Source organism: Neomonachus schauinslandi, chromosome 12 (assembly GCF_002201575.2).
Source record: "Neomonachus schauinslandi chromosome 12, ASM220157v2, whole genome shotgun sequence".
NCBI classification, from domain to species: domain Eukaryota; kingdom Metazoa; phylum Chordata; class Mammalia; order Carnivora; family Phocidae; genus Neomonachus; species Neomonachus schauinslandi.
In genome coordinates this window covers 60350132-60366816 of record NC_058414.1, presented here as the reverse complement: position 1 = coordinate 60366816, position 16685 = coordinate 60350132, and the positions used below count along the sequence as shown (strand labels likewise).

Genomic DNA, 16685 nt, shown 5'->3' with positions numbered 1-16685 from the left:
TTTTGTGTGAATCACAGGCTCGGAAGAGACAAGAGCTGTGAGTAAAACAGGACGGACGTGGACTAGGTTTGAACAGATGAAACGTAACACCCATTCCCAGCCTTCTTCCGTCATGGCAGCTATGCCTGCCCAACGCTGACTCAGGAAGTAGGCAGGCAGCTCTCTTTCCGGTTCTCGTAGATGAAGGATCAGCGCAAAGAAAGTCTCACTTTTGTGCTATTATGTCTATAACACCCTCAAATGCTCCTGCGAGCAAACAGGCCTCAGACCTTGGATCTTCCCATGCAGGACTGTTGAGGTGGAATACAATAGCATAGGTTTATTTCCAGCGAATTTATTTTTGTGTTACTTTCTATTTATTGAAAATGATAGTTTTCATTTATAATGGTGATATAATATTTCCTTTAAAATTAATCTGAGTTTTAAAATAGTCAATTTATGGGGATTAAGGAGTGCACTTGCTGTGATGAGCACAGGGGAATCACTAGAGTGTCTACCTGAAGAGAATATAACACTGTGTGTTAACTATACTAGAACTAAAACAAATGAAAAGCAAAAAAATAAAACAGTCCATCTAAAGCACAAAGTTAAGCAAATAAAGTATAGGTAGGACTCAATTATGACCAAAAATATATATATATAAGTGAATATGTTACCCGAATGACATTTAGAAAACATTGTCCTGAAGGAAGAAGGTACAGAGAAGACTTCAATGTCCTAGAGTTCTGGATTTAAAACTATCCCGTCATCAATTTCATTTGTTCATTCACCATTCATTACAATAGTATTTTCGAAGAAACCTGTCCTTTTTTTTTGATTTTGCAGATTCTGGAAAGAAATTGAAAATTGAAGATTTCAGAAGAGAAAGTTGTTTTAAAGTATTTTGATTTACTTCAAAGAATAATGCCAGAAACTTAAAAAAGTATCATTAACCCCTAATTTAATTTAATATTACCCACCAGTATCCCTTCAGGGAACCAGTTTTCTAAAGCTGTGGATCCTAAAATAGGCCATACAGTTGACCACAGTGGAAAAGGCTGAATTAACATCTAAGAGACAAGTATACATCTAGTACAGTAGTAACTAACCAGTCATTTCCATCCCTGAAAGTTCTTTTCGGTAAGGATGTCCCGCCCTCCCACGGCTTAGAGTGTTAAATTGTATTATCTCTTGCTCAGTCACTCAGGTTATAAAAGGGAACTTTTTGCGTGGGGCACTCAGGTTATAAAAGGGAAGTTATTGCGTGGGGTCCCATTGAGAAATCTCTGTAAGGCTTGCAAAGTTTAGGAAATTGATAGATAAAAGAAGGAAAAATGGTTGTGTGTAAAGACCAGGAGACTCATGTGTGACTTGGGGGCGGAAATCCAGAACCGCTGGACTTGACTGTTAACGGATGTGGGCTTGTAAGAGCTACAGTAAAGACACTGACAGGGTTTAGAAGTCTATCATTTTGGGGGCGGTGGGGCTCAATGAAAAAGTTTAAGCACTATCTCTCTGGAACGTGAGTTTTCCTACCTCGATGAGGCACTAAGTGGCCTGTTCAGGGCCTTCTACTTCCAAGATAGTGACCCAGTTTATATATACAAGGATGAGTGGAGAAGTGGCGGAAGACTCTTTCGGGACAAGAAAGGGAATCAGTGCAATTTGGGGGTAGGGCAGATGAACCCAAATGAGTTTTTAATACCCAAATAAAAGGGCTTGAGTCCCCGTTTCTACCCAGACAGGAAGTTCAGCAGGTACACGAGGTTTTCAAGGATTTCCAGGGAGATGGCTTTTCATAGTCATCTGCCACTTGGAAGTCCACGTCCCCTTCCCTCCTGCCCTCCCGCTGCCCCGCTTCATTCCACACGTGGCCATTGTTCCTCCTTCATTCCCCAGGGTGCTTGGTATATGGCAGACTTGGCTGGAGGTGTGAGGATCTCTGGAGCAGTGGTCCAGCGGGGCTACAGAACAACCCGGAACGGGCAAGAGTGATGGCAGCATCCCTGTTCCCAGGTCCCTGGGCTCTGGCTGCCACAGGAGACTTCAATCCCAGGCTGGGATTGAAGCACACTTTTATTATTATTATTATTATTTAAAAGATAAGAAGTTTTGCTATACAAAAGGTTGTCTACCTCTGGTCACCCTCCCTAGGCATGTAACCCACAAGCGGAAACAGTTCAATTATGATTTTTTTCTCAGATCAGCATCTTTTTTTAAATTTATTTTTTCATTAATTTTTTTTTGAGAGGGAGGAGGGGCAGAGGGAGAGGGAGAATCTCAAGCAGACTCTATTGCAAGCGCAGAGCCCGAAGTGGGGCTCCATCTCACGATTGCGAGATCATGACCTAGCCAAAGTGAAGAGTCACATGCTTAACTGACTGAGCCGTGCCGGCGCCCCTCAGATCACCATCTTAAGCATAACTCCTCCTGCTTGAAGTACAGAAATTCCAGGACCAAAGAGAAGGGGAGGGATATTTCCCATGGCTTTTGCTTCATTGGTGTTTTCGTTTGTCTCTTCAGGGGCGGCACTGAGAGAGAGAGGCGGGCGCCCTGGATCCTGATTGCCCTTCTGCCAGGAAGACACATGTAGCCAAAGATGAATTTGGGCAAAGTAGTCGCTTGCTCCTTTAGCCATGGAAAAGCAGGGACACGGTGAGATGGGGATAATCCCATCAGAGTCTCACTCCCATGTTAAATTGTTGAAAATCAACCGGGAACTTCTGGTCACTCACATCCGCAACACTCAGTGTCTGGTGGACAACTTGCTGAAGAACGACTACTTCTCTTCTGAAGATGCGGAGATCGTGTGTGCCTGCCCCACGCAGCCCGACAAGGTGCTGGTGACAGGGGCTGGCCTTGACGGGCTGTGTGTCTCGGTCGCCGGAAGGGGCTTGTCCCGGTGACCTGAATGAGGACCTCTGGGCATTTGGCACATTGGCGGGTTTTCCCATTGGGGTCATTTATAGGACAGAAACACTTGGGTTATCAGCTTATGACACAATTACGTATTTTACTTCTGTGTTCGTGGGGAGAGCAGACTCCGCTTACCTCGCTGCCCTCCTTGCTATGTGTATTGCTTTCCAAACCAGTTGTTTTCAATCCACTTTTGACTGGGAGGAGGGAAAAAGGAAATGACCATCGAACACTAGCAGTGATGTTCATTCAGTGCCTTTAACCTCCAGAGAGCTGCTCACCGCTGGATGAGACTCCAGAGAATGGCCTTCCTCCGCATTAGGAGCAAACACATCCCAGGCTGGGTCCATAGTGAAGACTTTTCCACACTCCACTGTGGGAAGTCCTAACAGCCCTTAATTTCCTTTCAGCTTTGTGTCCTCTCCTGAAAAATAGAATTGGCAAGACCCAAACCTCTTTGGTTGGAGGGGTGATAGAACTTGTTTATAATGGGATCCTGCCAGGCTCCGGGGAAACCAGAGGGTTTCTGGTGGGGGGGGAGGGGGAACAGTAGCTGACTTGTGTGATTTCCCCCCCCCTGCATTTTTAATAATACAAAAAGCCTTTTTTAGGGTATAACTTAGATGGGGCCCTTTGAGCCCCTTGCTGTGTGGCCCAGCACCCGCCTCGTTCCACCTGTGCCGTAACTTTGTCCCAGCAGCACTCATTCCCAGCCAGCAGCAGTGTGAGCTTAAGACAGACTGGAGACACGGGGAGGATTCCAGGGGTGGGCACAGCTCTCGTTTGTGAGTCTGACCTTTTCACTTTGAGGTTCAGGGAAGCCTCCCGGCTTCTTAGAGCTGTGTGGTTTAATTTCTTACTACGGGGGGTCCCCTTCACAGATTCTAGGCCTTCAACAGGTAGCATCTCACACTGCTGGGTGGACGGTCAAGCTCCAGGCTGTCGTAGGAGCTTGGAGCCCTGCGTGTGAGTCTTCCTGGTAGGAGGACTCCCCAGGCACTAGCTCACCACCCCTCATGCTTATGCTACCACCAGGTCCGCAAAATTCTGGACCTGGTACAGAGCAAGGGCGAGGAGGTGTCCGAGTTCTTCCTCTACGTGCTCCAGCGACTCGCAGATGCTTATGTGGATCTCAGGCCTTGGCTGTCGGAGACGGGCTTCTCCCCCTCAGAGCTCATTCAGAGCAAAGTTGTCGTCAACACCGACCCAGGTATGAGTCCGCCACGGGGAGGACTGCAGATGCCAAGCAAAGCCCTGGGGTTTGGAAATGCTGTGGCATGTGGGCTCAGCAGGGCATGAACGTGTGGCCCACCATGGCCCTCCACCTCAGGCAGTAGGCCCAGTGCTATGTTCCCCGTCATCCAAGTGCCGCCCGGGGGACTGTGGCTGAACTGACCACATGTAGCTGGTCTGACTTAGAGAGAGGCCTGTGAAGGTGTGGGAAGGGCCTCTCTTCTGACTTCCTGCTTGCTTCCCATTCGGACACATATAGACATTTTAATGGTCGCACAAATTCAAGGTTGCGTTTTTTTCCTTTAAAAATCTTTCCACATTTTATCCTAGGCAAAGTATTCTTGTGGCCAGTCCTGATTTCCCAAGCACAGTGGGACTGCATTAGCTAATCGATTCGTTTTAACAAGTATTGATGGTGTCCCCACTATGTGCCAAGACATTGTGCTGGATGCCAGGGGTACGATGGGGAGCAGACCAGATATGGTTCCGGCTCTCAGGGAGCTCGGAGGCCAGTGCGGGAGGCCCAATAGTAAACGGTCGCAGGAATGTGTGATGGCACGTGGTGACCAGGACGAGAGGAGTTCAGGCTGCTATGAGTGCACGTAATTGGGGCCATGATCTGGTCTGGGCGCCGGGGAGCCTTCTTTCCATGTCTGAGTGCTCTCTAGTTGGAGATACTTGCTGGCAGAATGCCAGCACCAAGGTCCCCAACTCTGATGTTTAAAGAATCCGGTGTGACCTTGAACACAGAAACAGAGGAAAGTGTCCCAGACAATCAGGGGTGTTTGGGGGAAACCAGGCCAACCAGCAGGGTCAGGGCCCAGCTCTTCTGTGGTCGCTGTTAGCTGCTTACTCTTCCTGCTCCTTCCCAGTTCATTCTGCTTCCTTCTCCAGGAGCAAAGGAAAATGTTCCTGCCCGTGATCATTCTTTCAAAAAGACGTCTCCGCTGGTTCCTTTAGCCAACTACTTCAGTAGCTTTTAAAGTATAAGTCACTCCACAAAGCCAGATGTGAAAGACTCCATCTTGTGTGATTCTATTTATACGAAATGTCCAGAAAAGGCAAATTAATAGAGACAGAAAGCAGATTGGCAGTTGCTTAGGGCCAGGGGCAGAGATTGGCTAGAAGTGGGCTTATGATGGAGAGGTTTTAGAACTGGATTGTAGTGAGGTTTGCATAACTTTGTAAATTTACTAAAAGTCATTGAGTAGTACACAATGCCTATTGTAAAATATGTGAATTTGTGGTATATAAATTATGCCTTACTAAAGAGATGTAAGAAATAAAATTCATAAATTTTAAGCAGACAACCAACTTGGACTGAGTTGATGGGGAAGAGATTATAGATGAATTTGGAAATGGGCATGTGTGTCTCATTTTTGTTAACTGAATTATAATTAAAATCCCAAAAGTATTTTAAAGGAATTTACAGAACAGCCTTTTGTCTGGGGAGGGACCACCTCCCTCTCGGTGTAAGCCGCACCTCTAGCTCAGGTTTGCTGAGCTCCAGGCCCATGTGAGCCTGTTACCCTGTCTGCTCCCCTGGGGGCAGGTGCTAAGTCAGTGACCCTCAGGTGTGGGCTGGGGGCCTGGCGCTGGTGTGCTCTGCGCCATTGAACAAGGCAGTTTCTATCTTAGTTTACTCTCTTTTTGTGCTTTGGCACAGCTCGTTTGTAATCCAGATTAATGTCGAATGGTATATCTTCTCGCTCAAAGTTTTGGCATTTAGTTTTGAGACTTCCCGTTGTTCTCAGAGCCATGTGATAAGCAAAAGAAAGGTTAGGGCAATTTCTTCTACAACAATACGAGTTTCCAGGGCCTGGGCAGCTCAGTTCCGGGAGCCCGCGGCCCTTGATCTCGGGGGTGGTGAGTTGGAGCTCCACGCTGGGTGTAGAGATACCTTAAATAAATACATGCACTTCTTAAAAAAGCGTTTCACTGGGACCTGGCTGTCCTCCGTCCCCCACCCTCCAGTGAGCAGGTACACGGAGAAGCTGCGACAGCAACTGGGCCGTGACTCCAAGTTCGTGCTGTGCTACGCCCAGAAAGAGGAGCTGCTGCTGGAAGAGACGTACACCGACACCATCCTGGAGCTGGTGGGCTTCAGGAACGAGAGCCTGGGCCCGCTGGGCAGCCTGGCCTGCCTCCTGGACCACTGCACCGGCGTCCTCAGCGAGCAGGGCGAGACCATCTTCATCTGCGGGGACGCGGGCGTGGGCAAGTCCATGCTGCTGCAGCGGCTGCAGAACCTGTGGGCCACGGGGCTGCTGGATGCCGAGTTCAAGTTCTTCTTCCACTTCCGCTGCCGCGTGTTCAGCTGCTTCAAGGAGGGCGACACGCTGTGCCTGCGGGACCTGCTCTTCAAGCATTACTGCTACCCGGAGCAGGACCCCGACGAGGTGTTTGCCTTCCTGCTGCGCTTCCCCCAGACGGCCCTCTTCACCTTCGACGGCCTGGACGAGCTGCACTCGGACTTCGACCTGAGCAGCGCACCAGACACCTGCTCCCCCTGGGAGCCCGCCCACCCGCTGCTCCTGCTGGCCAACCTGCTCAGCGGGAAGCTGCTCAAGGGGGCCGGCAAGCTGCTCACGGCCCGCACGGGCATCGAGATCCCGCGTCAGCTCCTCCGCAAGAAGGTGCTTCTGCGGGGCTTCGCCCCCAGCCACCTGCGCGCCTACACGCGGAAGGTGTTCCCCGACCGCGCGGTGCGGGAGCGCCTGCTGGCCCAGCTGGAGGCCAACCCCAACCTCTGCAGCCTGTGTGCCGTGCCCCTCTTCTGCTGGATCATCTTCCGCTGTTTCCAGCACTTCGGCAGTGTTTGGGACGGCTCTGCGCAGCTGCCCGACTGCACGGTGACCCTGACCGATGTCTTCCTGCTGGTGACCGAGGTCCACCTGAACAGGACTCAGCCCACCAGCCTGGTGCAGCGGAACACGCGCAGCCAGACCGAGACGTTCCGCGCCGGCCGCAGCGCCCTGCGCTCGTTGGGGCAGGTGGCCCACTGGGGCATGGAGAAGAACCTCTTTGTCTTTGGCCCGGAGGAGGTGCAGGCGGCCGAGATGCAGGAGGAGGAGCTGCAGCTGGGCTTCCTGCGGGCCGTGCCGGAGCAGGGCCTGGACGGCGACCGGCAGTCCTATGAGTTCTTCCACCTCACCCTCCAGGCCTTCTTTACCGCCTTCTTTCTCGTCGTGGACGACAAGGTGAGCACTCAGCAGCTGCTCAGCTTCTTCCAGGAGTGCGCACCTCCTGGGGGGGCAGGAGCCGAGTCCTGCTATCCCCCCTTTCTCCCCTTCCAGTGCCTGAAGGGCAGTGGCCTGGCGGGGGAGGACCCCTTCAAGAACAAGGATCACTTTCAGTTCACTAACCTCTTCCTGTGCGGGCTGTTGTCCAAGGCCAAGCAGAAACTGCTGCGGCACCTGGTGCCCGCCGCGGCCCTGCGGAGAAAGCGCAAGGTCCTGTGGTCACACCTGTTGGCTAGCCTGCAGGCCCACCTGAAGAACCTGCCCCGAGTGCAGTCGGGGGGCTTCAGCCAGGTACAGGCCATGCCCACCTTCCTCTGGATGCTGCGCTGCATCTACGAGACCCAGAGCGAGAAGGTGGGGCGGCTGGCGGCCAAGGGCATCTGCGCCAACTACCTCAAGCTGACCTACTGCAATGCGTGCTCGGCCGACTGCAGCGCCCTCTCCTTCGTCCTGCACCACTTACGCAGGCGGCTTGCCCTTGACCTGGACAACAACAATCTCAACGACTACGGCGTGCGGGAGCTGCAGCCCTGCTTCAGCCGCCTCACCGTCATCAGGTGAGGACGCTGGGCACAGGGAGCAGCTGGTGGGGCCAGGGCGGACCAGGCTCAGGAGACACCAGGACGCGCCTCGAGGCGTAGGAGCTCCTGACTTACCCTGGCACTCATGACCACTGGTCCTGGAACACCCGGACCTATTCTGTTTCAGGATGGTAGAGGGCAAGGAAAACAGCTTCCATGGCAGGAGGCCCCAGCTGGGTGTCCTTGAATGAGTTGCTTAACCTCTCTGATTTCTCATCTGGATAAGGGAGATGCTGGTATCCTAGCAGTTACAGTAGTAACAGCCAGCATTTACTGAGAATGGGTGAAGTGCATTTCAGATTTTACATGATTGAATCTTCCACCCTATAAGGTGGTAGGTAGTCTTATCTTCATTTGACAAACGAGGAAGTGGAGGCACAGAGATGTTCTCAAGGGCACACGGCACGGCCACGATGGAGCCAGAATCATAAAGAACCAACCTTTTGAGATTCATGGGAGGCTCAGAGATGGCCCGTGAACGGTTTCTGGCACGTGGGAGCTTTTGTGATTGCAGAAAAAGCAGACTGTGTGCTTTTCGGCCTCAGTTACTTTCCATGATCAAAGCCAGCAGCCCTGAGCTGCCAGGGATCCTAGTACAGAGTGCTGACTCTTGAGGGGTTTCCTGTTTGATGGTTTAGAGGAGAGGCCAGTCCGCTTTCTTCTGTTAGCATTTCCTCTATAAAATACACCTTGTAAATCTCTACGAGGGTTTCAGTTCTCATAACTTGGCTCATGCATTTCTGAGAAGCAGAGGGGATTTGGAACAGATCCTGGGTGCCTATTACACCAGTGCCACAGTGTCCATTATGTGGGGGATGGTGGGGTGCAGGGAGCCCGAGGCTGCCCTGGCCTGCTCTCTGTGCTCTCAGCCTGGGGTGCGCTCACACTCCAGGCCCCCCGTGCTCATCTCACGAGATGGGGCACACCAAGGTGGTGCTCCTGCCCCAGGCAGCTGTCCTCGGGTGACGTTTTCCTCCACACCAGTAAAGGAGAGAGCAGGAAGAAATGGGCAACTCCAGAGAAGCATTTTGAGCTCCTTGAGACCATCAGTTAGGGTTAATTTTGACTGAGAGTTAGTGAAAGCTTAGATAGGTTACAAGCTTGTCTCCCATGGAAAAGTCCAGAGGAGGGCAGTTCAGGGCTGCTATGGTGCCTCCATGACCCTCAGGAGCCCAGGCTCTCTTCTGCAGGTGGCCGGGCTGCCCTCACTACCTGATATCCACCTCTTGGCCCAAGATGGCTGCTCATTTCCAGCCATTCAGTTGACATTCCAGCCACCAGGAAGAAGAAAGGGCAAAGAAGGACACACCTCATTCTTTTAAGAAGACTTCTCAGCTATTGCTAATGAGACTTCTGCTTAGATTTCATGGAGCAGAACTTAATCCCATGTGCCCAGTTAAAGAAATGGGGGACTCTACTTCTAAGGAAGCACAGATACGGGATGTGACTAGTAGCCTCTACCACCCTGAGGTGGCCATGCAGTGTGTGTGCGCCCTGTGCCCCAGCACCATAGTGGGCACCATGGGAGGAGGGGTCCTGAGCATCGGACCTGATCATTTTGATGTGGCCTGAAAATCAAACTTTTACTTGTTCAGCCTTTGACTTATTACAGAGGTCAGCTTGTGGGCCCACGTTGGCTCAGGGCTTGTGTTTGTAAATAAAGTTTTATTGGAACACAGCCACACCCATTTGTTTACACATCGGCTGCTTCACACTACAGAGTCAAGTGGTTGCAATAGAGACCACACAGCCCGCAGACCCTAAAATATTTGCTCTCTGGCCCTTTAGAGAAGAAGTTTGCTGACCCTTGGATTATTATCTCACCCACTCCTGATACCTCACTCTCATCCATCGCGGAGCCTTACTGTGTCTTTCAGCCTCACCTAAATAATGGGGTGGAGGGTTGAAAAAATCAGGGTAGTTTGTTATACAGGTTACTTGGTAGTAAAAGCATTTCACATTTTAGCCACATCAAAACATCCTGTTAGTATGGGGATTGTGCAGAACAATTCCAGCGAGTGGCTGGTCCTCGTGCAGGAGACCGCCATCATCCCGAGGGCTCTCTTTTCCTGCCCCCTCTGTGGATGGGACTTCCAGATGGGGAGGCTGTCGGCATTGTGGGTGAGACCGTTCTCTGTGTTCTGCCTTTTGCAGGACATCCGCTATCTCTGGCCCCACTTGCAAGACAGGGGAGCGTCCCCTCGTCCAGCTTTTCATCACTAGAAGCAGCTCCGCGTGGTTCCAAATCCCATGGCCCCTGCTATGCAGTGAGAACCACAAAGAGGGCCTGGCTGACATGGAGGCCACCCACAAATGACGGATGTCAGAGCTGGCTGGCCTCGCGCGTCCTTTATGTGTCCCGCGTAGCCCTCCGTTGGGTCGGGGCTGTGTTGTAGCCTGCTGCCCGGCAGGTTCTGGGTGGTCTGTCGGCCCCACGATGGCTGGGCTTTTGGGGAGCTATTTGGCTGACTGCTCTGGCCACCCCCTCAGGGGGTGTTTCTAGCTGGGAAAACTCGGGGACCTACAGGCTCCCGGGTCCTTGTGGCGCTGATGCTGCTCCATAGCGAGCAGCTGCCGTGATTTGTAACTTTCCTTGCTGTTTTGTTTCAGACTCAGTGTCAACCAGATCACTGACAGCGGGGTAAAGGTGCTATATGAAGAGCTGACCAAATACAGAATTCTGACCTTCTTAGGGTACGTATTCCTGAACAGCGCCAGGCCAGGGGTGTAGCAATAATACAGAGGAGTGGGGAGCTGCCATTCGTGTGGGTCGCTGGACGGTTGGGATGGTGGCCGAGGCACCAGGAAGGTCCCAGACGGGGAGCTGGGAGTCCTGGGTCCTGCTCTCGGCTTGGCCAGCAGCCTGCTCTTTGAGCAAGTCGGGAAATGTGGCGGAGCTGCAGGCTTTTCACTCGCGTATTGGGATCCTAATATAGGCAAGCGTTTGACGGTGGTGATTGGGGTTTGCTGAGGGAATAACTGGGGATGTGGGGTTTTTTTTTAAGATTTATTTATTTGAGAGAGACTGAGCTGAGTGGAGGGAGGGGCAGAGGGAGAGAGAGAATCTCAAGCAGACTCCCCACTGAGAGTGGAGCCCGACACAGGGCTCAATCCCAGGACCCTGAGATCATGACCCGAGCCAAAATCAAGAGTCGGACGCTTAACCAGCGAGCCACCCAGGCGCCTCTGGGGCTATGTTTCATAAATGCTGGATACTGTTTACGCATTAGATTCACCACTACGGGCCCATGATCTCTCATCCAGAGCCCTGAGGGCCAGACACCAATCAGAATTCCGTGTACGTGCTGTATCGTGGTGATGTGACCAGTGAGGTCAAGGGCACTCACCCTGGTTTCAAATACTTTAATATTTCTGCAACCAAATGTATGACTAGTCAAAGCAGTTAGGATAAAGACCATGAACGGCGCCACATCAGGGGCCAGAACGGTTGTGGAAAGCTTTGGGTTTTCAGAGCCTCTGGGAGTTGGAGTGTGAGCGCTGGTGGCCTCTGCTGACTGAGCTGCAGCCTGTCGTCAGCCCCCGGGCCTGCCCTCCCTCCACGGTGGAGCGAGGCCCTGGGAGTGGCTTGGGAGCTGTGTGTGACTGAGGAACGCTTGAAACCCGTCTAGTTACCACCTTCAGCTTCTCTCTGCCTTCTTGCTGAATTGGTATCGGGGCTAAAATGACTAACAGGGAGCAGCGAGGAGGTTACAACACTCAAACATTTTCCCCTCAAGATGCTGCTTGCAACCTGAATTGAACAGTACCCGTCGCGGGCTTGGGGTGATCGCCCGCCGTTGTCCTGATGCCCTGTGGGGGAGCTGTGACTCCTGCTCCTTATTACAGATGCTGAGCCAAGGCCGGGCCAGTGGCAGAGCTGGCTCTGAACCCGGCCTGCGAGACCCCGGAGCCCCAAACTGCTCTCCGTGTGTCCTTCCTCTCTCCTTTCAGCCCAGACCTTAGAAATCGGCAGCCAGCACATGCCCACTTTAAAAATGGTCATTAAGATGACACAGGGACACAGGAATAAAAGGCACAGAGTAAGGAATATAGTTAATGATATGGTTTTGTTTTTCAACAGAAATATTTTTAATTTAAATTCAATTAATTAACATATATATAACAATATAATGTATTATTGGTTTCAGAGGTAGAGGTCAGTGATTCATCAGTCTTATGTAGTACCCAGTGCTCATTACGTCATGTGCTTTAATGCCCATCACCCAATTACCCCATCCCTCCACCCCCCTCCCCTCCAGCAACCCTCAGTTTGTTTCCTGTGATTAAGAGTCTCTTATGGTCTGTCTCCCTCTCTGATTCTGTCTTGTTTTATTTTTCCCTCCCTTCCCCTATGCTCCTCTGTTTAGTTTCTTAAATTCCACGTACTAGTGAGATCATATGACACTTGTCTTTCTCTGACTGACTTATTTTCGCTTAGCATAACACCCTCTAGTTCCATCCACGTTGTTGCAAACGGCAAGATTTCATTTTGTGATGGCTGCATAATATTCCATTGCATGTGTGTATATGCGTGTATATATATATATCACATCTTCTTTATCCATTCATCTGTTGATGGACATCTAGGCTCTTTCCATAGTTTGGCTATTGTGGACATTGCTGCTATAAACATCGGGGTGCACGTACCCCTTCGGATCCCTACATTTGTATCTTTGGGGTAAATACCTAGTAGTGCAATTGCTGGGTCGTATGGTAGCTCTATTTTCCACTTTTTTGAGGAACCTCCCTACTCTTCTACAGAGTGGCTGCACCAGCTTGCATTCCCACCAACAGTGTAGGAGGGTGCCCCTGGTCAGTGATACTGTAAGAGCATCCTATGGTGACAGATGGTAGCTACACTTGTAGTGAACATAGCAAAGCTTATAAACTTGTGGATTCACTATGTTGTACACCTGAAACGAATGTAACACTGTGTCAACTATACTTAAAAATAAAAAAAGCTGAGATTGGGATCCTAAAGTCTCACACTGTGCTCTCTCTCGAAGCCTGTACAACAACCAGATCACTGACGTCGGAGCCAGGTACATCGCCAGAATCCTGGACGAGTGCAAAGGCCTCACACACCTGAAGTAAGTGGGGGGTAGGCATGGCAGGTTATTCAGTAGCCCCTGTGGTCACCCCTTCATTATGCAAACGGTATAAATGTCACTCATAAAGAGCACTCGCCCTAAAGCCTTCTGCTTGCCCAGAGCCATACGGGTCAAGTGAGGAGACCTGTGTGTGGAAGGTAAGCTGTCCGCGTGGGGGAATCATGGCCTGAGGGGGAGGCTCGGGTTTCCGCAGGGCCAGGGGAGGGTCTGGCTTCTGGTTCACGGACGGGGCCTTTCTGCTGGGTCCTCACATGGTGGAAAAGGAGGCAAGGGAGCTCAGCGGGGGGAAGGGGGCTCTTATAAATCACTGATCCCATTCACGACAGTTCCGCCCTCATGACCTAATCACCTCCAAGGGCCCTGCCTCCTAATACCATCACCTGAGGGGTTAGAGTTTCAGCATATGGATTTTGGGGGGACACAAGCATTCAGACAGGGCACCCATCTGGTTGCCAGGAAGAGCTGGATCGTTGGCCCTGTCCCAGACATGCTCTGCCAGAGGTGACTGAGCTCCAGGCTCGGAGGAGCCCCTGGTGCTGCCCAGGTGACAGAACGCACACCTTGGCCACTTGCAGCCGAGGTGGGAACCTCCCGGGTCTGCTGAGGGAAATGAGGGACACACTGAAGGCCATTTAAAGAACCCCCGGGAAAGCTTGGGTCCCTAAGTTTCGGCAGACACAGCGACCAGTGTCCTGGAGAGAATTCTGATGGCTCTCTAGGGCGGTGGGGCCTTCCTTGCGAGGAAGCCGGGGGCATGGGTGCCGCAGGTCCCAGGAGAGAGGGGGGCGAGGAGCTGACAGTGGGCCCCCCCCCCCCACCGCTGGGGGCTGACCTGTGCACGGCTCTCTCTGCAGACTGGGGGAGAACAAAATAACGAGTGAAGGAGGAAAGTGCCTCGCCCTGGCTGTGAAGAACAGCAAATCGATCTTTGAGATCGGGTGAGTGGAGGCAAACACGCGTGTGCGTGTGCATGCAAGTGTGAGTGTGTGAGATACACGCTGCTCGGCGTTCGAGCGCGCCACTGCTGATCTCCGACGTAAATATACCCAAGTCCCGGGCCGGACTGCAGCTTCCCTTGTGCACACTTACTTCATTCATGCAAAAGTCCGTTATTCTCACTGCCAGCGAACAGAGGGAGCCATTCTAGCCTATGTGGTAACTTTCCACAGGCAGGCGGTCTTCACCTTGGCAATGTTCTATACTCCCTGGAGGCTTTTTTTTTCTTTTTTTAAAAGATTTTATTTATTTGACAGAGCACAAGCAGGGGGAGGGGCAGGCAGAGGGAGAAGCAGACTCCCCGCGGAGCAGGGAGCCCGATGCGGGACTCGATCCCAGGACCCTGGGATCATGACCTGAGCCGAAGGCAGACGCTTAACCAACTGAGCCACCCAGGCGCTGAGGCCATTTCTTTTTAATTCAGTTTTTTTTAACTGTGGTAAAATACATATAAAAAGTTACCATCTTAACCATCTGTAGGGATACAGTTCAGGGGCATTACGCATCCTTATCGTTGCGCAACCATCACCACTGTCCATCTCCATAATTCTTTTCATCTTGCAAAAAAGCTCTCTACCCATTCCCCAGTAACTCCCGTCCTCCTTCCCTCCGGCCCCCGCCCACCACCCTCCGACTTCTGTCCCTGTGACTTTGCCTTCCATAGGTACCTCACAGAAGTGGCACCATACAGTATTTGTGTCTTTGTGCCTGGCTTACTTCACTCGGCCCAGGGTTCTCAAGGCTCATCCACGCTGTAGCTTGTGTTGGAATTTCCTTCCTTCTTAAGGCTGAGTAACCAACAGTCCACTCTATGTATGCACCACATTTTGTCCGTTCGTCTGTCAGTGGACACTTGGGCGCCTTCTGCATTTTGGCTTTCGTGGGTCGTGCTGCTAGGAACATGGGTGTACAAAGATCTCTTGGATTTCTTTTGGCTAAATACCCAGAAGTGGAGTTGTTGGATCAGCTGGTAATTCTATTTTTAGGTTTTTGAGGAAATGCCACAGTGTTTCCCACAGCAGTCGCACCGCATTACATGCTTGCCCGCAGTGCACAAGGGTTCCGGATTGTCCACATCCTTGCCAACACTTGTTATTCTCTGTTCTTTTGGTAGTAACCATCCTAACAGGTATGAGGTGGTATCTCATTGTGATTTTGATTCTGGAGGCTTCTTCAACCTTTTTATATTGTTATAATTTTTATATTATAAAAAAACCCATAATTTTATGAAATTGATTTTATGAAAAATATACTAAAAATCATCTCAGAAATATTATCAACATTTGAGGTCAGTTAAACTTTCTTGCTCTCACATGCAGGTGCATGCTTTATTTTTTTGAGTATAGTAAAGGTCAAACTGTATGTACAGAATTTTATTCTTTTTCATTTAATCTCATACCACAAGTAGTTTTCCACTCTTTTAAAAATTTGATACCATTCAACCGTATAGTACACATAACGTTTTTTTTGTAGTTTCAATTTTTTATTTAAATTCCAGTTAGTTAACATATAGCGTATTAGTTTCAGGAGTAGAATTTACAACACCCAGTGCTTATCACAAGTGCCCTCCTTAATGCCCATCCCCCATCTAGCTCATCCTCCCCCCCGCCCTGTGCCCCGCACCTCCCTCCAGCAAACTGAGGTTTGTTCTCTGTAGTTAAGAGTCTGTTTTATGGTTTACCTCTCTCCCTTGCCCATGTTCATTTGTTTTGTTTCTTAAATTCCACACATGAGTGAAATCATATGGTATTTATCTTTCTCTGACTTATTTCACTGAGCATTATACTCATTAGCTCCATCCACATTGTTGAAAATGGCAAGATTTCATTCTTTTTGATGGCTGAGTAATACTCCACTGTGTGTGTGTGTGTGTGTGTGTGTGTGTGTGTGTGTGTGTGTACACACCACATCTTTATCCATTCATCCATCGATGGACATTTGGTCTCTCTCTGTAGCTTGGCCATTGTAGATAATGCTGCCATAAACATTGGAGTGTATGTGTCACTTCGAATCAGTATTTTTATATCCTTTGGATAAATACCTAGTAGTGCAATTGCTGGACCACAGGGTAGTTCTATTTTTAACTTTTTGAGGACCCTCCATACTGTTTTCCAGAGTGGCTGCACCAGTTTGCATTCCCACCAAGAGTGTAAGAGGGTTCCCCTTCCTCCACATCCTCCTCGAATACACATACTTTTTATGCAAAACACTGAGAACTCATTGCAGGGCGCTAGCATCTCCAGGAGGATGGTGGCGGGTCGCCACATACTTTTTATGCAAAACACTGAGAACTCATTGCAGGGCTCTAGCATCTCCAGGAGGATGGTGGCGGGTCGCTGGTGCGGTGAGAGCCCGTTGCCCAGGCAGCCCCAGGTCTGCTGTGTGTGGGCCGGGCACACAGTGCTCTCAGCCTATTAAAAATAGGCGTCGCTTGCTGTAGGCCAGGCGCTATTCTAAGTGCTCTGCATATATTAACTAACTTAATCCCCACAATAACTCTAGAGGGAATGTTCCTATTAGCCCCATTTTACAGATGAGGAGACTAAGTTCCAAGAGATAATGTAATTCACATAATCTTAAATCCAGATAAAAATCCAGTTAACACCAGAGCCCAGCATCCTGCCTCT

General features: G+C 50.5%; 1 protein-coding gene across 4 annotated transcripts in view; it reads left to right on the top strand.

Annotated features, from left to right (window-relative positions):
- NOD1 (nucleotide binding oligomerization domain containing 1) overlaps positions 1-16685 on the top strand; it is a 61043-nt gene that overhangs the window by 18049 nt on the left and 26309 nt on the right. For 3 of the 4 annotated variants that reach the window (XM_021689694.1, XM_021689691.1, XM_021689692.1), the window contains exons 2-7: positions 2503-2816; positions 3931-4105; positions 6103-7927; positions 10562-10645; positions 12958-13041; positions 13917-14000. In XM_021689694.1, the coding sequence (XP_021545369.1) occupies positions 2616-2816; positions 3931-4105; positions 6103-7927; positions 10562-10645; positions 12958-13041; positions 13917-14000 (2453 nt within the window). In that variant the 5' untranslated portion in view covers positions 2503-2615. Of the gene's footprint in view, positions 1-2502; positions 2817-3930; positions 4106-6059; positions 7928-10561; positions 10646-12957; positions 13042-13916; positions 14001-16685 lie in introns of those variants that run through there. The other variant, XM_021689695.2, reaches the window with a different exon arrangement.